Genomic DNA, 26,033 nt, shown 5'->3' on the forward strand with positions numbered 1-26,033 from the left:
ACTATTTTATTCTGTTAAATCCAACAGTGATTTGATTCTCTGTACTATTTGAGTAAAGTAAGGGGAATTTAATAGACAAATAGAAAAAACACAGTATTAGCATAAAATAACTTTAGGGATCAAGAAATGTTGGCATCTGTTCAGATTTCTTGCTTTCGTTTGTCAATTTAAAGAGGCTTCATTGATAGACAACAAGCATTGTTTTCTTGAAACTTAAGCATCAAAATACATTTTGTCTATCCTTTGGACAGTACACAATAACAATAGCATGGGCATTACTAGTATAAGGACTGATATATGCTATATGTGTATGGTATATCATGTGTGTTCTGATCATTCACTGTCCCTCAGGTTGTAATGTTGATACATATTGGGCAACAATATATGCCCAGTCTCTTTCCACTGGGACTGGAAGTTAATAAATATGGCATTTATAATGACAGAGTTGTATAATTATATTATTTTTTTCCCTTTAAGGACTCCATAAAGCTGTGCTGGACTAAAGATGGGCAAAAGTGGGGTTGTTTGATTTTTGTATATTTTAATTTAGTGTTGTATTAATCTTATTGTTTAATATTTGTCTGTCTATAGTTTATATTTTTTCTTTTTTTATTAAATATATACATTATATATTACATTTGTGTGTCCTCTCTCCACCATTATAAATAACTGGTTAAGATGGACATTATTCAATATTGTTTTTACCTCATGATGAGCTCGTTTGTAATGATTTTATAATGATTTAATAAAATGAAGATATAGCTCAACATGGAACTCTTGGCAACAAAGTTGCGTAAAACGACGGAAAGTGGTACTTTTTTAATATACCAAGTTGCTAGTATTTGGTGAAAATACTGCATTAGTTGCAGTGTTTCAGTCATCCAATAGATGGTGCTATCACCAGGGTCTTAGAACTGCACTCCTGTCCTGCACTGTGGTCTCCAGTTTGGTAGGTGGCGCTGTCACTTAAAAATCAGGGTCCTGAAACTTCAGTACTAAGTCAAAAAGCTTGTTCGACTTCATGCGGCGCCACAAGAACCGACAGCCGGTTGACGTCAAAGTTCCGCGAGAGCGATTTAAAAGCAGACTCCTCCGTATGATTTCGCGAATCGCTCTCGCGGTACTTTGTCGTCATCCGGCTGTCGATACTTGCGACGCCGCATGAAGTTGAACAAGCCTAAAGTCTGTGTGTATGTGCGTGCGTGCGTCTTTCTGTCTGTCTGTCTGTCTCTCTCTTTCTGTGTGTGTGTTTGTGTGTGTGTGTGTGTTCCAAAAATAAAAACACGTGTACACACACACACACACACACACACACACACACACACACAAAATGCTGCTCTATGAAGTCAATGAATTACGTAATTACGTAAACGAGATCGCTTCATTCATGAATGTTTCATGGAGGAATAGGACATTAATCATAAAATGTGTTAAAACTAGTTAAAATTACTAACTGGTTATTTGATCATTGTGTAACAGTATAAAAGTGTGTAAGAGTTTGTGTGCTGACTGAAGCTCCGCCCCCAACTCTTGTGTTTTGTGTAATAAGTTTCTGTTCTCACTCGATGTGTTTCATGCGTTTATTGTCGTGTTTTCTTCAGTTTGGGTTGTGTGTTTGAGGCCGGCTTGTGTTTCAATGACGCCATGATGTTATTTTTACTCGATGAGCTCACCAGCACTTCATCTGATATCTACTAGCGTTACTACTTATCCTATCAGTTTTACTAGTATTAACTTACTAGTCATCTCCTGCGAGGATTCATTTCAACATGAGCTGGACTCAAACTTTAATGGTGAGTTTTTAAGTTTCAAATGAGAAATAAAGCGCTGAGGGCCGCAGTGTGTGTTTGTGTGTAGATACACGATGTTCTCGTGTATTTTTGTTCACTGTATTCTGGAGAAAAAACGATAAAAACTAATTTTAAAGTTACGGAAAGTTGAGCTTCTTGGGTTGTCATTGTGTTGTGTGACACTGACACAAGGTTTAGAGTGAGAGAAAGTGTGTGTGTGTGTTTATGTTTGTAACATCTCATGAAATAAGATTTAATCGATAAATAAATAATCTGGGTCAGACATATCGTCACATGGAAGAAGGCCCCTGTAATATAAACTCATTTACTCATTCTGTTTACTTCATGAAAAAACGACACTAGTACTGTAATATTACCACATTTGTGTTTCTCAAGGATTACCATGGTATACAATACAATACAAAACAAAACAGTACAATACTGTCATTGGTAAATCCCTATGGAGAATAAGCATCTGCTATAAATACATAACGTTACAGCACAGATAAACAAACTACCATGATGTAAAGAAACATCATATGCAGTAGTGCTATAGTAATGTTTGGTACTGTTTTGTTTATTTGTTTCTTTTCTTAAACATTTGAAAACTGAAAATTATTATGTAACACAATAGTTAATATTGTTTTGTTGTCAAGAACCCTTGAAACTGTACAATCTAAAGATCTCACATATATCTACACTAACTAACTAACAGTCTGTGTGTTTATTAACAACACAAGAGATTTTTTACCACACTTCTGTAATGTTAAACTAACTTCACACAAACTGAAAGTAGAGAAATAATCTCAACACAATACAGATCTCTGATGTAGTCTGTCATGCCTGGAGGTAAGAACAGACAGACAGACAGGTACAGACAGACAGAGAGACAGATGCAGACTGACAAATACAGGCAGACAGACATATAAATACAGATAGATACAGACAGACAGACTGATAGAGACAGACAGATGCAGACAGACAGATAAATATAGATGGATACAGACAGACAGACGGATAGAAACAGACAGACAGATAGATGCAGACAGACAGACAGATAGAAACAGACAGAGAGATATACAGAGACAGACAGATACAGACAGACAGACATACGGATAGGGACAGACTGACAAATACATACAGTCAGACAGACAGACCTATAGAGACAGACAGACAGACAGACAGACAGACAAATACAGGTAGATAGATGCAGACAGACAGAGACAGACAGACGGATAAAGACAGACAGATTGATAGATACAGACAGACAAGATTGATAGATACAGACAGACAAATATAGTCAGACAGACAGATAGATGCAGACAGACAGACAGACAGACAGACAGATAAATGCAGATGGATTCAGACAAACAGATAGATACAGACAGACGGAGAGATAGATGCAGACAGACCGACGGATAGGGACAGACTGACAAATACATACAGTCAGACAGACAGACCTATAGAGACAGACAGACAGACAGACAGACAGACAGACAGATAGATGCAGATGGATACAGACAGACAGATAGATGCAGACAGACAAGCAGATAGAGACAGACAGACAGACAGCCAGACAGATAGAGACAGGCAGACAGACAGCTTTTGTGTGTCATGTGATAATTAAAGAAGTGGACTATTGATAGTTTCATATTCTGATGTATTGGATGTCAATGTAGAGAACTGATTGAAGACTTAGATGAGTTTCTTCATCTCATGTTAGTGTTGGAGGACAACGTTAATGTGGTGATCGTGACCTGGCTTTATTCCAGGGGTGTGACAGACTTAAAAAAGACATCCTAAATTTATCCCCTCGTGTGCTACACATGTGACACAAACAGATAAACCAGAGCTTAAGATCATCTGACTGCTTCAACTCGAAGATTTCAATGTTTTAAAAAGCGAAGCATAAAAGCTAATGTTGGTTTAATTACCTGTAATGATTTGTAATGATCTCAGGTGTGTGTGTTTTAGGGATGCACGGAAATGAAAAATTTTGGCCGAAACCGGAAAAATCAAACCAAGGCCGAAAACCGAAACCGAAGCGCCGAAAGAAATTATTATGCCAATTATTAGTACAATTGCATTTATGGCTATCACTGTGTACTAACTTTACTAGGGGTGTGTGATGGATTACAAATCTCACAGTTCGGATCACATTACAGTTTTTGAGGCACAGATCAGATTATTTTTCGGATCAGCAAAAAGCGGGTGGGAAAAACCTAATAACAAATAAAGAAATTTCAAACATTTATAAAAAAGAACAAAGTTGTACATTAATAAGGTCTGAAATTATCATTAGGTACAGAAATCTAATTAAATGAGTCATAACACTGTCTTTGTATAAATTAAATATTATTATTATTATTTTTAGAGCTATTTGTCTCTTTGTCATGGGTTGTTTGATTAACATTAATGACTAGTGATGCACCGATGTATCGGCCGCCGATATTTATCAGCCGATTTTTGATGAATTTGAAACTATCGACAATAGCACGAGAAAGGCCGATACCGATTGTTTATTAATTAACTGCATAAAGAAATCCATTAAATGTAAAAAATGAGTTAATGTTGTTAATAAAATAAATGCTGAATAGCAAAAACCACCTTTGAAGGTTGTCATGCTGTCTTATTATATTTGTTTTAGCTTAATTTGTGCCTCTCTTATTATGTTGGTCAGTTAAATGTTAATTAGATCCAATCCATGTTCAGTAAAAATAATTGGATGCAGAAATAAACTAGCTAATAGACCAACTGTTTAGGTTTGTATACAAGTGTTTAATATTGGTATCGGCATCGGTATCGGCCAGAAGTTGTCTGTTTAAATCAGTATCGGTATCGGGCCAAAAAATCCTATAGGTGCATCCCTATTAATGACACAGACTTAAATAGGTTAATCTTTAAGCACAGACTGGTTTCTGACTGTAATCTATACACTTAAGACATAAACAAATGTTTTTATTAGAAAAAGAATACTGTGGAGATAATTTTGTTTATAATTGCCCTGTCAATAACAGAGAGATTTTATGTTTGCTTGTTTTTTTTTTACGTGTCTCTCTCGTATGTGCACTATTAAGGGCACTTAAATGCGCGCACACAGAGACCGAGGACGAAAACCCAAACAACGCAACAGTCGCTCCACATAAAAACGTAACGTTGTTTTTCATTGCTTTATTCGCCAAATGTATGTTAATGGATTACAGTATGAGACACATTAGCGCGACTCTCTCTAAAGTTTACACATCAAGATTTCTGATCTTTGAAGGGCATACTGTGATGATCACGTCCGGACCGGACACATTCAACCGCATGTGCGTCTGTGCGTAAAGAAAGCTGCTCATTTTAGCGCCTTTTTGTGGTTAAATACATCCACACCGCAGACATGTGCTGCAGACGCGTGCAACACAAAGCTCTACCAATTGAGCTGCTACAGGAACACATTATTACACAGCTCTCTTAAATGCTTTATTCTGATTGGCCAGTCTGATTGAAACTAATGACACATGGCTGCAAATCATTTTGACAGGTACAGATTAAAATGACACAAAATTAAATCTAAATATGTCTTTTCATTCAAATATGTTTATTGCGAAAACACTTGAGAGAGCAGTTTTTAACCAGGTATCCTCCATTATGTCTCAGAATGACCTACTTGATGACAAGCAGTTAGGCTTCAAATGCAACCACTCCACCGAAAGATTGTTACATTGTTAGCGGTCACGGAAGCATTATGGCTAACTAAGGCAGAATCCAAATCCTCGGTTCTGATTTACTAGACCTATCGGCAGCCTTTGACACCGTCAATCATCAGATCCTACTTGCCACCCTATCATCACTAGGGATCACGGGTACTCCCCTCCTATGGTTAAAATCTTACCTCTCTGAGAGATCCTTCACAGTGTTGTAGAAGGGTGCGTGGCCCACAGCTCACCAAGATGGTAAATGGGGTCCCTCAGGGATCAGTGCTTGGTCCACTCCTTTTCTCCATCTATACACAGATCTTTTTCTCATTTCACCCTGATGATCCCACCATAGCAGCAGGTATTACAGCCTGCTTAGAAGACATCTTGGCTTCGAAGAAGAAACACCACCTCCAGCTGAACCTCACTAAGACAGTTGCTTGTTTTTCCGGCACAACCCACACGACAGCACGGCCTATCCATACAACTTAGCAACACAACCAGTTCTCCTTCCAAAACAGCAAGAAACCTTGTTGTAGTCTTTGATGACGAACTGCCCTTTTCGTATAACATTGCAAAGACAGTGCGATCATGCCGTTTTGCGTTATATAATATCAGGAAGATACGACCATATCTTACAGAGCATGCTGCACAACTTCTGATTCAGGCCCTTATAATATCAGGCCTACTGCAATGCTATTCTTGCTGGCCTTTATGTTCAGTCTATTAAACCACTCCAATTGGTTCCAAACGCAGCAGCTCGGCTCATCTTCCAGGAGCCACTCTTCATTTTTCTCCACTGGCTAGTGGCTACCAATTGAAGCGCGTATCAGGTACATTACTGCTCATTCAGGTCTTTCACTGGGACCACACCGGCATACTTTCAAACCTTCAAACATTCCTACACCCCATCCAGAACCTTACGTTCAACAAATGAGCGCCGGCTTGTGTTACCATCACAAAGGGTCACTCATTTTCCTTCACTTCTCCCTACTGGAATGACCTTCCTATTGCAATCCGGTCAGCCACATCTCTTGCAACATTCAAAAAACAATTTAAAAACCCATCTCTTCCAAAATACTTGACATAGATATTGACCGCATTTCTATCTATTTTCCAGTTTCTGTAAAAAGCACTTTCTTTTTCTCTCAACAGGTATTGTTTCTTAATATTGAAAACTTGTATCTCCGTATAAGCACCTTTTGTACTATTGCCTCCCTATGACACATAACTTTTATTGTTTCCTACTCTTTGTAAGTCATTTAGGATTAAAGCATCTACTGAATGCCTAAATGTAATGTAAATGTTTTAATACAATATATTTACAATTGATTAAACCAAATAGTTTGTTCGTGACATTTGAATGTCTTGTCTTATCTTAAAACTGAAAGTAAACAGGTTGTCCTTGTGGAAGGTCTGCATTCGTTAAAATGAGCAATAAAATCAATATTTTAATTTCCTTATTTTACGTTTGAGGTAAATAGATGTGTAATAAGTGGAATAATGTACGGACAACAGGTTTGTTGTGGTAAGAAGGGATACAGCTACGGGCTAAATCTTCCAGTGCAATCTCAACGGATGAGCGCTGTTTTCATCCTAATCCTACCCCCAAACCTAACCCTAAACCCAACATCTCATGAGATTTGGCTGTAGCTATATCCCCTTTTACCAGATCCCAGACGGTTGTTATCACAAAATAAGCCCCTTCAGTGTGATACAAGACACTCTGCTTTGCATTGAGTCCTAAACACTGTTGTGCTTATTTCTGAGATAACAACCTGCTGCATATACATTATCCCTTACTTGCCATACAGATGAAATAGGGCTGGACAATAGAGGGTATGCACATGACGTCACCTTCGGCGAAAGCGACTGTGGTTACGTTCACTGAGTGGCAGAATTTTTGTACAGTGTGAAGTCAGCAAAAGCATGGGGAAAACGCGTCTAAATGGGAAAAAACTGTTGTGCGATAGACTGTACTAACAGATTTAACAAGAATTCGGAGCTATCATTTTAGAGACTGCCAAGAAACACCGAAAGGAGAAGTAAATTGATCGTTCATGCAAACGTCCACTGACCACAGGTGGTTTGACAAGTTGTTAGGGTCACTATCAAGCAGATGTTTTACTTTCTATTTAAAACTTTTCTACTTCTACCCTGCATTAAACATTTATCACTGACTGATGTTCAGGGGAACCTTATTAATATTAAAGGTGAGCCTTAAAGTCTTATCTTTATTTAACAGTGAGTTTACATTTCATTTTGTATGAAGTTTAAAGGAATAGTCTACCCTTTTGCCATATTAAACTATGTTATTACCTCAACTTAGACGAATTAATACATATCTATCTTTTTTCAACGCGTGCACTGTACAGCACGTCGTGAATGTGTTAGCATTTAGCCTAGACCCACTCATTCCTATGGTACCAAACAGGAAAGCCACCAAACACTTCCGTGTTTTCCCTATTTAAAGACTGTTACATGAGGAGTTATACCAGTAAGTATGGTGCCATAAAATAAAACTTTTTTTTGGTACCATTTGTTCAAAAGTTGTAGGTACAGACATTCATTGGGGGCATTCTTTGCAGTTTACCCCAAGGCTTTTTTTTAATATTCATAACGTTAGCAGACATATAATGTATTGACTGAAATTAAAAAGTATATCTCACCAATAGACATTTTGGCCATTTCCTCCAGCTTTATAATGAAACTAGATTATTATATATTGAGTACTGAGTATAGAAGTATTGAGTACCATACAAGTGTTGTTGCTGAGGATTATGGGTAGATGTGAGCACACAGAGATGAAAGTGAGTTTGATTTCAGAAACAAACAGTCTTTCATTAAGATCTACTTCTGTTTATTGTGGTTGGGAATCTTTGCTATAATGAGGAACTTAAATCACATCAGGAGTTTCTACTGTGTTGTTTAAGAGGATTTGAGAATTTCCCCTCATAAAACGAAACACATTCATGTCACTCAGGTTTTCTGATGTACACGCTCATGTAATGGGAAGCATTACGTCAAATGTAAAAATATGAAAAGCTCAACTGTGAGACTGTTCAGTACTGTGTTTCTTTCAGTTGTGATGAAAGCACAATATATTAACAGTATATAATTAACAGTTGTTAAATGAGTCACACACGTTCACTGTATATACTTTATAAATCACCACACAGCATCACAACTTTATAGCTCAGGTTATCTGTCAGAGATGAGATCTTGCAGAAGAATGACATGATTTTGCGTATTTTAAGCGTGATATCTAACATTGCTGGAAGAGAATACACTTAGCCAAATCATGTATAACTAAATGACATTCACAATTCAGCAAAATGACTGCTGTGTTATAACAAAGCGGTTTTGAATCATATTCTCAGGTGGAGTTTCTGTTCTGATAGTTGGCCGACAGGCCAAAGTCCCTTCATGTTATCTCTTTCGGCAGGTTGAGTTATTAACCTTCGGTCCGATTGCCGAATGTGTCCGGCAGTCTCACTGTACGAATACATGGCCTTTGAGCAAACGGTTTTAAAACAGACTTTGTAAACACAGAAAAGGTCAAAGAAAATTTTATTTCTTGATAATTTTTGATTCTTGATACCTGGACATTAAGTTCAATGTGAAAATAGAGAAGTCAAGTACACTTCAAGAGCTATTTACTGTTGAATACAACACAAGGGTGAAAGAGTTTGTTTATACATTAATTTATTTATATAAAACACATTATTGATTTTATATTTAAAGTCAAAGGTATTCAGAAAATGAATGGTTAACGTTGGTCACAGGTCTGTTCTGATGGTATTGGTAGAGACAGCAGGTAGAATATAAAACTAAATGTAAATAATAAGTATAAGTAATTAAATACAAGTGATTAAAATACTAGATAAAACCAGTTTTCATCTGTAATGTTAGTAAAGTTCAGTGTTTGATGTGATTCTAAACTTTTTAAGCACATGTGCTAAACGTTTGCTTTTAATGCTTATATCTTCTGTATGCGAATGTTGATTCATACCTAAATGCTTTTTTGCATAGTTGTGTTTGACACATGAAAACGTCTCTGGTTATGTAACTGTTGTTCCCTGAGAAGGGAACGAGACGCTGCGTCTCCCTTGTCATACTTCCTGCGTCCCTGTAATGCCGTCTTTGGCAATATTTCAGATAGCAATATACTTCCTGGATCCCGCGTCACCCTGTCTTTGTCATTAAGCCTCACCATTGAATTAGATTTACACAGACACACTTACCCCTGGTGGCGTCCCCAAAGTGTCACCGCAGTGATGCAACGTGAGTTCCCTCGAAAGGGAACTGTAACAATGTATCTTAAAAGGTAACGATGTAACCTTGCTCTCACTTGAAATGTGTCTCCACATTTTGTCCTTGAATTTGAGGGTATCGGACCTGGAAATTCCTTGAAAGATCTTGAATTTGAAGTTAACTAAGGTGTGGGAACCCTGACATCAGTGTGTCCAGCTTTATAACTCGTCTGTCACCTTTACAGATCTCAGTGAAGAACAATGAACAGCTTACATTTGACTTCTCCTTAGATGCCTGATCTGTGATGATGTGTAAGCAGTGATAGGTTATGAATGAGAATAAATAATAACATTAGTGTATTTTTAGGAACAATGTACATGCTATACAGATAGTAAATAAACTACTTCACAGCAAGTGTATTATTATACTTCATATAAAACTGAAGTTCAGACTCTTAATGGTTTAATTCTCTCTGCAGGTGTATGAGGTCCTCACTGGCAAGGAGGTGTGTGAGGTGATCGCATTGCTGTCGACGAGTAAAACCCCTGCAGTGATGTAAAAGACCCCCCTCGTCCCTCAGCACGTCACTTCATAGAGTCAGGAGACGACCGTGTGTTTTTTTCTCCTTTACGCATTCCTTTTCTCTTGTCCTCTTTTTTTTGGCTGGGCCTCGGGCCGTCCGTGGAACACCACCAGGGTGACATCATCAGTTACTGCCACAATGGGGCCGTTCATCTCCTGAGGGCCCCCGAGGGCCACATTAGTTAGACGCAGTGAGACGGGAAGAAGAGTAAGACAGAGGGGTCATGAGTTCAGTGCGGCCCATCGGGGCAGAGGCACTGGTGGCCCTGCTGGAGGGCGGTTTGGACCGGGTGCTTCTGATCGACAGCCGCCCGTTTGTGGAATACAACACGTGTCATATCCTGGAGGCTGTGAATGTCAACTGCTCTAAATTGATGAAACGAAGATTACAACAAGACAAAATACAGATTACTGAACTACTGCAGCATTCAGCCAAAAGAAAGGTGAGTCACGTTAAAGATGTATTTCAGCTCAATGTCCTTTCAAACATCTAAAGACCAAAGACTTTCCGTTCAGCATAAATGTCTGATCTCATCTGATCTCTTATACAATGAGCTTAGGTGTGGTTTACCAAACGGTGACCCATTAAAGTCTTTTGAGTTCAGTGTGGATTATCTGCAGAGACACTTTTGATCAAGTATTAATTGTGATGTGTGCAGAAGACCTGCGTGTGTGTGTGTGTGTGTGTGTGTGTGGTTGTGCATGCGTGTGTGCTGGTTTATAATAAACAAATGAAATGAACAAAACATCCTTTCTTACAAAGGTCACTGTAATGCTTTAGGAACAGGTTTGTTCAGTGTTATCTGGGTGCCTTTCTGTTTTGTTGAAACATCAACACTGGATGAAATGTTTGTTTATGACACCGATGAGACTTCACTAACACCAGACAGAGATGACAAACACGACCTTTATTATGAGTTCATTATTTGGTTAAGATATTAAACAAAAAGTGTTTTGGAGGCATGAAAGTAAATTTCTTTATCTTATTTTTTTTTCCGATCTCCGAGTTGGGTGTGTAAGTCACCAAATCCAACCTTATATTATTTTAATCTCTGTAGTCTTATTACCTGAAACATAAAATCATTTTGAAACATGTCAGCAACTCCTAGTAACTTATAGCTGGGATTGAAAACATTTTACACAATGGGGTTAGTCACACAGTGTTACTATTAAAGGATTAGTTAATTTTCTTAAAAAAAATCCAGATAATTTACTCATCACCACCATGTCATCCAAAATGTTGATTTTTCTAATTTTAATGGACCCCAACACGTAACAGTTTTAATGCAGTTTAAAATTGCAGTTTCAAAAGACTCTAAACGATCCCAAACGAGGCACAAGGGTCTTGTCTAGCGAGACGATTGTCATTTGTGGCAAGAGGAAAGGCACTTATAAATCACAACTTCTCTTCTTCCTCCGGCTGTGAAGCGCCAGCGCGACCTCACGTAATTGCGTAATGTCGTGAAAAGGTCACGTGTTACATATATGAAACACACATTTGCGGACCATTTTAAACAATAAACTGACACAATGACATTAATTAGTATCATTCCACATACAACAACGTCGGAACAGTCCTCTTTCTCCACACTTGTAAACACTGACGCATCACAGGACCCGAGATTGACGAGACGTTGTGGTTTAAAAGTGCATATTTTTAATTTTTCTTGTCAAATATGACAATCGTTTCACTAGATAAGACCCTTAAGCCTCGTTTGAGATCATTTAGAGATCATTTAGAGTCCTTTGAAACTGCAATTTAAAACTGCATTAAAACTTTTAAGTATTGGGGTCCATTAAAGTCCATTAAAATGAGAAAAATCCTGGAACGTTTTCCTCAAAAAACATAATTTCTTTTTGACTGAACAAAGAAAGACATCAACATTTTGGATGACATGGTGGTGAGTAAATTGGTGGTGAATAAATCTGGATTTTTGATAAGAAAATGGACTAATCCTTTAAGCCTCAGGTATAATGAAATGAAAACAATGTAAATACTATTCATCAAAATGATAAGTGTTAATACAATATCAGGGGAAATAACTCACAATTAATAATTTTTGTCGTAATTGTGCAGCCTTTTCAAAAAAATATATTTATATGCATTGATGCAGAATACAAGGATGGTTAGATGAAGGATCATGGCTGGATGAATGTGTGGATATCTTTCTATTATAGGCAGATATAACAATATTCACCTTTAGTACAATACACTAAATCTTACAACAAGACCATCTGTTTGTTGTACCCTCAAATTCAAGGACTAAATGTGGGGACACATTTTAAGTGAAAGCAAGGTTACATCGTGTTACCTTTTAAGATACGTTGTTACAGTTCCCTTTCAAGGGAACTCGCGCTGCGTCACTGCAGTGACACTTTGTGGATGCCTCCAGGGGTAAGTGCGTCTGAATGTGTATATCAAATTCAACCAATGATGAGGCTTAACGACAAAGACAGGGTGACGCGGGAGACAGGAAGTATATCGCTATCTGAAATATTGTAAAAGACGCCATTACAGGGACGCAGGAAGTATGGCAAGAGAGACGCAGCGTCTCATTCCCTTTTCAGGGAACAACAGTCACATACGTAACTGAGACGTTTTCACGTGTCAAACACAACTATGCAAAAAAGCATTTTGGTATTAATCAACATTCGCATACAGAAAATATAAACATTTAAAGCGAACAGTTTAGCACGTGTGCTTAAAAAGTCTAGAATTTTTATTATATTTTCGTACACTACACAGGGAATAATATGAATTTTTTCCAGAAAACTTCTTTCATAAAATAAAATAGATTCAAGCACTTTCAACGACCTGTATCTATGTATGTATATTTTCAAAAACTTCCCAGGGCCTTGAACCCCCCCCCAGATTCACAAACGTTCAAGGATTTCAAGGACACGTGACGTGGGAACCCTGTGTGTGTGTTGATTGTGTAAAAAAAAATATTTATCTAACCTAAATATTGCGTCAAAGCCAAAAAGCGTTACTTTGTGCCCCGCTCTCCCATTTTTACAGTATCTTCAGTATTAGTTGTTTTGGTTTTATCATTTCTTTTCAGTAATTTTTGTTCAGTGGATTTTACTTGAATACAAACTCTGATCAGCAGTGCCGAACACAAAGAGACGCAGCATAGCTTAACATCATTGTTGTAATAGCAGTGCTATGAAAATGGATTTGGTTCCCTTTCGAGAGCGGTCACTTGACATTGCGTCCGCTGACGCTATGGGAAACTCCTCCCTCTTCCGGTTTCTGAAGCTTTTATTGAACAACGCCAGTGTTCTGGCCAATGCCGCCCATGACAGCCTTATAGGGGCGGGACTTCCGCTACTATATAGCCTGTTTAGGCGGCAAAATACTCAGATTCTTTCTCTTCACCGTGACTGAAGCGTCTCGCCGTAGATCGTCGCACTTGTGAGGGACGCAAGGATCGCGTCCCTTACACGCGTTCCGGCAGAATTTTACAAGGATTTTGAGCTTCGCTCCTCGAGTGAAGAACCGTATATCTAATGGACTCCGAGATATATCGAATAATTGCGTTCTCGGCAGCAAACCACCGCCGCCAGAGCGCCGTTGGTGGCAATGCTGTCAAACTGAGGAGAACGTCGCGTGCGTTCCACGGTAACGTACCCGCCCTATTAGCCTCATACCCCCGGGGTATCCGAGGTTACGGACGCGGGAAAGACACAAGGCTTCCTTTCCCCACCTACGCAGTGCGGAAAATGCCACAGTGTGCACAATACATACCGTTGCAATACCCTCTCATATATGTTTGTCTTGTACTTATAGCGTGCTTCGGCCGCTCCCCTTTTACATGATTAGACCCCCACCCTGGTGTCTGCTTTGTAATTTAACACACTTCGGCCAGTGCTAGCATGCACGACCCCCTTCGGGACCGGTCGCATGCGAGCACAGCGTGCAGACGGCTCCTTTCATAGACATGGCCGTCTGTGACGCTTGTGTGGATGTAACTTAATATTTTCCTTGGCTTCTTTGTGTGTATACAGTGCGCTCTGGCTGATTTTAAACGTTTCAGCCATTAGCACAGCGGCTGGCCTAACATAACATTATGCTCGCCTCGGCTGTCCCGCGTGAGCCGCGCCCATTTTGGCCACGTCACTACGCGCGCTATTTTGCGTAGCGTCATACGTTCACAAGGACCTGCTATTCTTCGGTCGTACTGAGGGGGGCAGCAATACACCATTAATGTGTCTAAGCTGCCACAAAAATTATACGAGAAGAAACGTTACGTATACAGAGAGTTGTGCCTGTTATCCATGCTACACTTATTGCTCTTCGTATGATCAGTGATGGTACCGCATCACACACCACACACACATTCACGCCCCTCATCTGTTTCGGGTGACGACGGGAATATGTGTTGGCTATGCTTAAATGCTTTCAGATGTTGTGTGCAATGACCGCTGACGGGCAGCGAGCTACCAATCAGCACAACAACATCCTTCTGTGCCCTGTTGACATTCCCTCTGCACTTGTCCTCTTTCAACTATGTGCCAATTGAGACCATATATTTAGCAATATACAGCTCTTACGGAGGATACTCAGCGCGCAGCGCTCAGCCATACTCTGAATGTGCCCGTTATACACGCGCTGCAAAGAAAAAGGGGGGAGGATAATGTCGGGTTTGATCCTTCGCACTGAGTAGCGATCAGTATCAAAACGCAATGCACAACTCACAGTGCTCAACCCCGCTCACCATGCATCCGTTACACACGAGCTGCAGAGCAATGGGGACAGACCGAGTATAGCGAAGTGTGTTGAGTGTGGCCGCTCGCTTCGCACAGCGATCTGTCTCGACACACATACACACATCTAAGCAGTGCACAATGCATCTCGCACGCCCCCGATTGGTGGCAACGTTGCTCTATACTTACGCATTGCACTTTATATATAGATATTCCTTCATATACGTATATATATTTATACATTTCTTATAGCAGCATATACGCCTGGCTATTAATGTATATTTGCATTGAATAGAGGCTTATTGTACTGCATTCCACTATATATATATATATATATATATATATATATATATATATATATACTCATACGTATATTTATATATATTTATACAGTAATAGCAGCCTACATGCCTGGCTATTAATGTATATCTGCATTGAATAGACTCTTGTACTGCTTGAAACTATATATACTCATACGTATATTTATATTTATGCATTAATAGCAGCCTACACGCCTGGCTATTAATGTATATCTGCATTAAATAGACTCTTGTACTGCTTGACACTATATATATATATATATATATACTCATACATATATTTGTATATATACACATCTTTAATAGCAGCCTACACGCCTGGCTATTTATGTATATTGACATTGAATAGAAGGCTATCTCTCTCCTCACTCATCTTGCTCTTAGCTCCCTGGCTGAATGCAGTGAGCCGATGTGGATGTAAACTTTTAGGAGTTATGTTGCTGTACCAACAGAGGATTACTATCGTGCCTTACACATCCATGCAGTGTTCAGGCAATATCTCACTACAAACACAGGTATCTGACTCCCTGCGTGCGCGTGGCGAGCTGTTACTAAGTTGTTCATTCTTAAGGAAGTGGCTCTCTTTCTCTCGGGTTCTGCATCCGACCTTGCACAAAGCAGCAAGCCACTGCAGACCCAGACTTGGTTTTTATATGGCTCTATGTGCAGCAAGTGAACCAGTGCCCTTCAGCGGATCACTCCGCTAGATGATTCACACACGTCTGGGTTGTGCACTGTGTGGTACAGTTCAGGAGTTTGCAACATCACTGTACAGCCGTTAACAAACTCTATTAAATGGCAACCTTGCTTCAAAGCACACGGTATGTAACTGGCACCCGACACGCACAGACGACCGGTTACAATCCGTTCCAGTGTATAAGGAGTGTATCTCCTCGCTCGGTGTTATTGCAGAACCAAGCTCTGTTCTTCCATGGCTCTGTGTAACACACCATTGCTTTATGCCACACAATATGTAACTGGAATCCTGTGCGCTGCAATCCGTTACAGAAATGTCCCAGATGCGTGGAGTCGAATCTGCACTTGTATCCTACATTCAGCCATCCAAGCGGTGAGCTGTGACAGGTTTGACTGGTCGGCCAACAGTGCATGTCTGAACACACAACCCCTGTGGCCCTACAGCAGCCTCTCAGGCACATATGGCTCGCTCGGCGCCATTATGATTTGTCATGGGTTTGTAACGTCTCCATATGATGGGTGGCTCACACACCTATGTTTAGCAGCAGGCTTGTTCCACGGCTGACAACATATACTATAATAGGCACACGCATGTGCGATCGGAGCCACTGCAAACATGTCAATATGGAGCTACAACATCCCGATCGCTCGGCAGTGTTTAGCCCATTACCTTACCCTGTACAGCACTCAATTCCTCCCTTGGCTAACGCCGCTGTGATACAGAAGGGAGAGAATTATGAACACCCGCTTTATAGGGTATTTGTATATACTATTACCCAGAGCGGCTGCCAATTTGATTCGACACAGACCACCCCAGCTGTGCAGACCTGTCGCAGAATCGGCGCAGTGCGCCTTTACTGAGTCTGGAGTTTGCGAACGGGTAATATAGTTGTTACCTGACGAGAGAGGTAGAACAGCTTGTGCAGCCACTATTCTCTCACCCTTTACTATGACCTCTGTTGTGATAGGAGACTACTAGCCGCGCCGGTGGTGCTTATAGCAGGCTTTATGTAGACCCGCACACATTCACAGGGTGTAACGCTGTTCCCTCTTAGCTGAGTGTAATGCGCATCCTGCTATCTTATTGCCCGTTTGGGACTGTACCAACCAGCCACAGACACACTCCTTTGATTAAAGTAGTTTCTGCTTGCGTGCGTGTGAGCATATAAGCACAGTGTGCATGCCAGCTTTACGTTTATGTGCTTCATGCGAGCCGTCCCTCTCAGGAGCACTCTGGATATGAGTCTGCTCTGAGATATTCCACCCGAGACACTGCTGTGCTGGTGACGAACGCCTCCGTGGTGGACCGGCTTACAAGTTCACAGCGCACTACCTGCTGTACCAGACAGGAATTTGCGCCTGCTCTTCATTAAGCAGCTCATGTCCTGGCTGCCGCAAATGCGACACAGACTTAAGGGCTGTTAAGGACTTTAGAATGTTTGAGATTGTTTGGACGTAATGAATCAGTACATGATGGTGGAAAGTGTAAGCTTTGTCCTTATCAGAGTTACGCTTTGTATGAAACACGTTGTGCTCGGCCAAGTGCCAGCGGTTACGTGTTGCCCTACTTTGGTTTTGCTGCTTATACACGCAAAATCAGTAAGGACAGCGAGCCCTTTCTACAAGACGCCCTCTTTACGCAGCACCTGTAATGGTGTGAAGCAATGACTACGACCCGTTGCACTGTCACGTGTCAAATGTTCTATCTTTGCAGCAGTGCACAGATGAAGGAAAAGTGGGCTGTCTACCCCAAAGGTTTTCATGCAGCTATCGCTGCATTTCATGCTGGTGCCTTGGGTGCGCATTGGCCAGGCACAATTAATTCTCTTAAGTGAGAGAAGTGGCCAATCATTTGCATATTTTAGTGCCGTCATGGGCTGTACATGCCCTTAAGGAACTATGTGCCAAAACCACCCTCAGCGCAGTTAGAGCATAGACGGTTGCATTCTACCTTCCCATCTAGCTGATGTGAGCTGTGCCCGGTATGAGTGTTATACATTTATCTAAGCACTCCGCTCTGCCATTACTGTTAGAGCAACTCTTTATGCTTCAGAGATGGGCTGTGGCATTTGTTAACGATCGCTGTGACCTGCCCAGCTCATTCTAAGAAATTTCCCTGCTCCACCTAAGCAGTCAGCTGCTGGGATCCAGCTGGGGTCACTGGATCATTAGGTGATAATGAGGGCAGCACATTACTGCCACACTGGCATAGCGGTGTTATTCTAATTCGGCAGTCGCACTATCCGACGCCTCTTCATAGTTTGTACTGGATGGCCAGTACAGCTGATGTATTAATATGGAGCCGCGTTTTCGCTTCTTCCTTACTTTCACGCTAGCTATCTTGGCCATCGTGCATCATATGTTAATACCAGCAAATACTCTGCGTGGATATGCTTGCTACCGCCCACATTGGGTCGGCCTAGCCATTGCTGTTGTAATGTTACAGGTTGCTTATCTGCTGTAGGGCTGCAATAAGACCAACATGCAGCCTGTGACTGTATGCATTCTGTTCTGTATAAGCTCTGGATTGAGTCCCTAGAGACTCAGGCATCCAATCTACTGTGCGTTAGCTTACACAGACTGGACGGGGATTGTGCACCGACTCAGGCATTGTGGTGCACAGACTTGAGTAAGCTTCACTGGAGCTGCTCTTCGCTGTTCTCACGGCGTGTTTGAATACATTCCCCATAGCGTCAGCGGACGCAATGTCGAGTGACCGCTCTCGAAAGGGAACGTCTCGGTTACTATCGTAACCTCGGTTCCCTGAGAGACGGGAACGAGACATTGCGTAAGCCGCCGTGTCACTGCTCAGATCAGCTCTACTGTTCGTTCAATCGAGGGAGTCTGAGTGTTTTGCCGCCTGAACGGGCTGTGTGGTGGCGGGGGTCCCGCCCCTGTGGGGCTGTCGTGGGCGGCGTTGGCCGGAGCACTGGCGTTGTTCAATAAAAGCTTCAGAAACCGGAAGAGGGAGGAGTTTCCCATAGCGTCAGCGGACGCAATGTCTCGTTCCCGTCTCTCAGGGAACCGAGGTTACGATAGTAACCGAGACGTTTTGTAAGGTTGTGTGGCTGTTTATAAACGGTTCAATGTTTCCTCTTGTCATCAGTGGTTTGTCTCAGACAGAGGATGTGGATCTGCCACAGAACCCACCAGAGATGTGAAGCAGAACTCTACACACACGACCATAAACCTACAGATCTGCAAAACACTGTGTGTGTGCGTGTCTGTGTGTGTGTATATATATACATATATCCGATGAAGTGTGTCTACTCTTTGTGTTACAGTTTGAAGTTGAGGATCAAGAAGTTGTTGTGTATGATCAGAGCTCACCTGACCCCGCCTCACTTTCATCTGAAGCCTTTCTCAGCATCTTACTGGCCAAACTGGAGAAATGTTTCACATCTGTTCATCTGCTCTCAGGTTAAACACGCCCCTTTACAGTGACATCTCTAAACATCAAGTGAACAATAAGGGGCGGTTTCGCCGACATGGATTAGCTTAAACCAGTACTAGGCCTTAGTTTAATTAGGAAATATAACTTGTTTGAACAAACATGTCTTACTAAAACCATTACTTGTGTGCATTTTGAGGCAAAACAAAGGGCACTGATGTATTTTAAGATATGTCAGTGCAAGTAGTTTTCCGTTTGGACAGCTCTTACAATTTTTTTTAGTCTATGACTAGTCTAGTTCCTGTCAGGGAAACCGCCCCTAAATGTATGTCCGTGATTTATTGCACATAGCAGTGTTTGTGAAGTCACGCATCACTTTTACTGTTAAATTATTACTCTCTTTAATAACAGTAACTCATGATACAGACATCAGGTGATCCCTGTGCGTCACTTCTCAGTTGTACTAGCAGCCGGTTGTAGTTGTACTGTGGTCAAATAATACAGAGAGACAATAATGAGACACACAAAACCTCAAACCAACTGAGAAAACATTTTAACAACAACAGAACTGAATCAGGATCAGCTGTGAGGTCACCTAACACAATGACATCTGACATGAGATTGATGACACACACAAACACAGATTCTCTGATTTGCCATGACCTCATCATTACATAAACATGACTGACTGTAAACATGAAGTGATTGTAGAGATTAACGGGATAGTTGTCATCATTTCCTCAATCTCATGTTGTTACAAACCTTTTTAAATTTGTTTGTTCTAAAGAACACAAAGAAAGATATTTTGAGGAATTTTTGTAATCAGAGGCCCCATTGACTACTGTGGAAGTGAATCTGTAAATAAGCCTCATTATGTAACTAATTTTTTACATTGTATTGTTTTTTTTTTATATATAAAGGTCATATATAATTCTCTTTAAAGAGCATTTACTGTGAAAGCATCATTTATTTTACCTTATTTCTGAATAGCTTAAACACTAAACTCCAAATTAAAACCAAATTTTCAGTGCCCTAAACCCATTTGTCAAATAATTTACTCATTTGGAAAAACCTTAAACAGGTTAATGTAGTTAGACACTGTTTGCAAAACTGTAAACACAAACCTCTCACCAAAAACACTGCAATACACTTGTGTTGCAAAATGCTAAACACAGGCAAACACAACTACAACACAGTTATCATCAAGTAAACACAAAAGCTCAAAATATTTCACACTTTTTTCTAATGTTTTTTTTTACCAATTGTATGGATTGGAAGAGCAGGACACTAGAGATGATGCAATTAGCAAAATTTTGCAGTTAGACTGCTGAACTTTTACAATTACAAGTGTTGCATATGAAGAGTTTGGTTTCAAAACGCAATAAATACATTTTTACTAATTTGGGTAAAAACGTGTTTTCTATACCAAGAAAGTGACAAGATGAAAAGCACTATTTTCTGTTACAAACTTTCACATAGCATCTTTAGGTTATAATAACATTAAAAAGTAAAATCCATAATTTGATTTTCAAAGATTTACTATAAAAACTGATTCATTTTTCCGCAAAATGCAATAACGGATTCTATTTACCGCAAAATGCAATAAATCTATTGAATCAATATATAAATGTGCATTCATCTTTGCCGTGTTATTCATTTAGTTGACTAGTGGTATAAACTGATTTAAAAAAAATAAACATTAATGGCATTAAAGGAATAGTCTACTCATTTTCAATATTAAACTATGTTATTACCTTAACTAAGAATTGTTGATACATCCCTCTATCATCTGTGTGCGTGCACGTAAGCGCTGGAGCGCGCTGCGATGCTTCGATAGCATTTAGCTTAGCCCCATTCATTCAATGCTACCATTAAGAGATAAAGTTAGAAGTGACCAAACACATCAGCGTTATTCCTATTTAAGACGAGTAGTTATACGAGCAATTTTGGTGGTACAAAATAAAACGTAGTGCTTTTCTGAGCGGATTTGGGGGAGGAACTATGTTTTGTGGCGTGGTGGCACTTTTGGGAGTACTTTGACTCGCCTGAAAAGTCCGCTCCCCTTCTCCCTCTAATAATGGGAGAGGGAGGGTGTTACTGCGCCGAGTCGAAGTACTCCCAATTACTAAAAAAAGTTGGTTAAGGGTTTAGTTACTCTTTAAGAACACTTTCATTGCTGCGGTTACTTGGGAAGTCGTCGCTTAACTTTTTCACTGCGATCAGCTGTAAAATGTTTTGGTCCTGCTCGATTTTCGATGACTTTGAGTAAAATTATGGAAAGTTTTTCATAAGATCTCTTGGGGTCAATGTGTTAGCATGACAGAAGCTTGATGCTGTCGTGTGAGAACAAGCAGCCGGCATTTTTCTGTCACCCGTGTGGCTTACGTTTGTTCAACGCCACAGAAAGCCACCACAGGTTTATCAATGCCATCAAAAGTATTATTTTGTTTTTGTTTGTTGGTTGATCACGAAGTACAAAGTAGATGAGGAAAACTAGGATTCTTTGTAGGGCTGGGTAAAAATATCGATTCATCAATGCATTGCAATTATTTGTTTCTCAATTCAATATCGATTCATCCAATCCTATGAATCGATTCAGCCCCCCCGGCAAGTGGCGCCGCTGTGGGCAACACTCTAGTGAGAGCGTTCAGCGTTGTACAAGACGCGCTTTATCAAAACAGAAAGATCAAAGATGGCAAACAGCAGCACTTCTTTCAAGCCTTCACCATCAACGTTATCAAACATTAGTAATACTGCCACATTATTTAAAAATATACTCAGGTACTTAATTGCTTGTGTATTTACTTATTATTGAATCGATATCGAAGCAAGTAAATCAATATTGAATCGAATCGAAGCCTCAAGAATCGAAATTGAATCGAATTGTGAAATTCCTAACAATACCCAGCCCTAATTCTTTGTGTATTCAACGTTCCGCCATTATTGTTTACAATGCGTGGAATGGTGCGCTGCGGATTTATTGCATTCGGCAGAGAAGGAGGACTGGCGTTTATCGCGTTTTGGGAAAAAGGAATAAAAGATGACAGAATAAAACGGCGGAAATCAGATTTGCGTAAATTAAGAATTTACTTTTTAATACTGACCTGATACAATACTAATTTTGGTGGTAACTAATTTAAAAAAAAAAAAGCTGTATCGCGTTTTGTAACCAAACTCTTCATATACACATATTAAAACGCACTATTACTCGTAGTACTTACACTATAATATTCACTAAACTTGCGATTACAGTAATAGCGATATTTTAACAGTATTTGTGTGTTGTTATATACAGTAATCATGTATTTATTTATAACCACATGTGCTGGGTGTCGTGTTTTGCATTTTTCTAAGGTTGTGTCTAATGGATGCTCGGTATATTATTGACTTATGGGTGAATTATTTGAAAGCTTGGTTTGATTTTTGGTTTTAATGAGATTGATTTGACTAGAATTTAGTTTGAACATTTGGATTTGTGTTTAAGGTTTTAAGAAAACGAGTGCTGGTTTGGAGAAATGTGTTTTAGCGATTCATAAAAACTGTGTTTTACAGTAAGCTTTCAGTTTAAACTCATTTCTGAACATAGATATATACACTACTAGACGTCGCCTTGGCTACGGCAGTTCATTGGACCGAATGCGTCAACTAGAGCCGCCATCTTGAAACAGGGGAAACCCACATCAGTGTCATTGTAGGCAATGGTGTAACAGAAATAAAATCACCATAAATCGTCATGAATGCGATTTTCTAGTTTTTCTTTTGGTTCGTTTCAACAGTCAGACATGTATTTAGCATTGAGTCCAGAAAAAATTAAAGTTTTGAAATTATGAAAATCTGCTTTTTCTAACTATAATGCAAAGTGCTAGTAGGCCTAACATCCATACGCAGCACAAAAGTTCGGCATCGTCCATGAATTCGAAGTACAGGCGGAGATAGCAGCTTTACCTAGCTACTTCCTATGACAAGACCCCTGTTCCAAGATGGCGGCGGTTTTGACGCATGCTTAGTTAGAACCCCAAGGCGACATCTAGTCTACATATCTATGATTTCTGAAGAAAGAGATCTTATTTTAGTATGTTGTCATCAGTACCACTGAAGTGCAGACATTAGACTCCCAATACATTTGATTCATTTCATCTCATTTGGAGATGATGGATTACAGGTCTAAAAAGTCTCTCTGGTGTTTCTCAGGTGGATTTGGAGAGTTCTCCCATCTGTTCCCAGGCCTGTGTGAAGGCAAGTCCACGTTGGTTCCGTCCTGCATTTCTCAGCCGTGTCTCCCTGTCACTAACACCGGACCCACGAGGATCCTGCCCCACCTGTACCTGGGCTGTCAGAGAGATGTTCTCAACAAGGTTCGTCTCACCGCTCTGGATATTTTGGTCATTTGCGAGAGCAGAAATTCATTTTAGAAATGTTTTTAATTGACAGGAGCTCATGCAGCAAAATGACATCGCTTACGTGCTCAACGCTAGTAACACGTGTCCAAAACCTGACTTCATCGCAGAATCGCATTTCTTGCGAGTGCCGGTGAATGACAGCTTCTGTGAGAAGATTCTGCCATGGCTGGACAAATCAGTGGACTTCATAGGTAAGACCGTCAGATCATATGATAAAATATTAAGCAGTTATATAAGTTTCTTTTAACGTTAATGAATTAATCTTTATACTGTTCAGAGTATGTGCTGCAGTCTTCTGTAGAGGGAACATTGATCTGTAAAATCTCTTTTTGTTTCCTGTTAGAGAAAGCCAAGGCCAACAACAGAAGAGTTCTGGTTCATTGCCTGGCTGGAATCTCTCGCTCGGCCACGATAGCCATCGCTTACATCATGAAGAGAATGGACATGACGTTAGATGAAGCGTACAGGTATAACAAAAACCACTTATTAAATATACATCAGACTGCATTGTAGATAGAAGCGAGGTAGAACGTGACCTGCTTTGAGATTCGTTCTGAAGTATTGTTGGTTCATAAACACTGCATGTGTGTCCTACAGGTTTGTAAAGGAGAAAAGGCCCACCATCTCACCAAACTTTAATTTCCTGGGTCAGCTGCTGGACTTTGAGAAGAAGCTCAAGCGTGCGAGTGAAACGGCTTCCAAACTCGAACCGCCGCAGGTGGATCCATTAGAGGAGCCTAACCGCGGGCGAGGAACGGAGGACGGTGGAACGCCAGGGCCTGATGATGCACCCGAGAGACATTTACCGACTCGGGCCCTTTGCGGTCTGCAGCTCGGGGATGAGCTGGAGGAGAACGCCAGGCCCAAGCGCTCTTTCTCACTGGACATTAAGTCGTACGGTGAGTCCGGAGCATCGGTGCGAAAGCTAGCCACTCGTTCAGACATAACAGAGCTCTACAAACCTCCTGTCTACAAAGAATCAGCCAGCAAACCCTGTCAGTTTTCACCTGTTCAGGAAGTTTCAGAACAAAGTCCAGAGAAAGAACGTGCTGAAGAACGCAACAGCACAGGTGCAGATAAAACCAGTGCCCCGTCCAAACCGCAGACAGGCTCAGTGAAATTTGGCGCGAAAGCGTCATGTCCGCAGTCGTTACATCGCAGCGGCAGCATGGATGAAACCCAGAACGATTTTCCGTCACGATCCCAGCAGCACTCGTCCGGGATGGGTGTGCTGAAGGGCTGGCACTCGGACATCCTCCTGGGTCCGGTGGCTGGCGGCTGGTACCTCTCCTCTGAATCAGCCCGGTTCTACTCCGCGTCAGCCATATTTAGCGGCACCACAGGGAATCAAAACAGCTCGGTGGCGGCGTACGGGTGCGGTCATGATTCGGAAGCCGTGCGGAGGCGGGGACGGCAGCGCGGAGGGGACTGCGGAGATTCCCGCAGGAGCTGGCATGAGGAGAGCAGCTTTGAGAAACAGCTGAAGCGCAGGAGCTGCCAGATGGAGTTTGGAGATGGGATGTCAGAGAATCGCTCGAGAGAGGAGATCGGAAAAACAGGCAGTCAGTCCAGCTTCTCCGGTAGCTTGGAAATCATTGAGGTCTCCTGAGATCTGTATTGGTTTAGACTGTGATCGGAGAAGAAGATTTTTCTCACAGTGTTTGTAGATGAAAACTGCAGCTTGAACGCATCATTGAATGTCACTTGCATCCGTGTCGTCGTTTCGACTGAGAACTGAGCCTCTGTGTTCTCAAAAATCTCAGATGCATTTATGATCTGAAGTCTCTCTTTCTCTTCAAACACACGCATGCACAACATGACAACTATCTAGTACCTCAAATATTCAAAATTAAGGCTTCTTCTTTTGACTTTTCACATTGATGTGTAGCTCCTTGACAATTGTGATCTCAGGTCTTTATTTTCAGCAGGAATCTGTATTTGTAGTGGTCTGTCCTGGTGGTCTGTTGTGATGGTTGACAGTATCAGTGGAGATTATGAATCTACAATCACGGCAAACACACAAATCTTGATTATTTTCGTATATGTAAGGGCTGATGACAGGTCATCTCTCAACATCAGAGCTGGAGTTATTGGCTGTCAGGAGTCAAAGATTACCTCTGTTAAAGGGATAGTTCGTCTCTGAGTTGCATATGTCCATCATTTTTCGGACAGGCACATTTTCAGTTGTTTTGGAAAATGTTTTAGATCTTTCA

At 40.7% G+C, this 26,033-nt stretch overlaps 1 protein-coding gene across 1 annotated transcript; it reads left to right on the forward strand.

Moving 5' to 3' along the window:
• The first annotated feature begins 1,527 nt into the window (after positions 1 to 1,527).
• Positions 1,528 to 25,569, forward strand: dusp16 (dual specificity phosphatase 16). The gene is made up of 7 exons (XM_055190364.2): positions 1,528 to 1,793; positions 10,203 to 10,749; positions 19,314 to 19,449; positions 23,612 to 23,775; positions 23,852 to 24,011; positions 24,164 to 24,287; positions 24,418 to 25,569. The coding sequence occupies exons 2-7, from the start codon at positions 10,531 to 10,533 to the stop codon at positions 25,427 to 25,429; spliced, it is 1,815 nt and encodes a 604-aa protein (XP_055046339.1). The 5' UTR covers positions 1,528 to 1,793; positions 10,203 to 10,530; the 3' UTR covers positions 25,430 to 25,569.
• Positions 25,570 to 26,033: the final 464 nt, after the last annotated feature.

Source organism: Misgurnus anguillicaudatus, chromosome 1 (genome assembly GCF_027580225.2).
Source record: "Misgurnus anguillicaudatus chromosome 1, ASM2758022v2, whole genome shotgun sequence".
NCBI classification, from domain to species: domain Eukaryota; kingdom Metazoa; phylum Chordata; class Actinopteri; order Cypriniformes; family Cobitidae; genus Misgurnus; species Misgurnus anguillicaudatus.

What these genes read in the sequence shown, in the direction of transcription:
- dusp16 (XM_055190364.2), top strand. Translation starts at nt 10,531, where the DNA reads ATGAGTTCAGTGCGGCCCATCGGGGCAGAGGCACTGGTGGCCCTGCTG. An exon ending in AGAGAGATGTTCTCAACAAG is followed by an intron (nt 23,776 to 23,851) that starts GTTCGTCTCACC and finishes TTTAATTGACAG; the next exon opens with GAGCTCATGCAGCAAAATGA. An exon ending in CAAATCAGTGGACTTCATAG is followed by an intron (nt 24,012 to 24,163) that starts GTAAGACCGTCA and finishes GTTTCCTGTTAG; the next exon opens with AGAAAGCCAAGGCCAACAAC.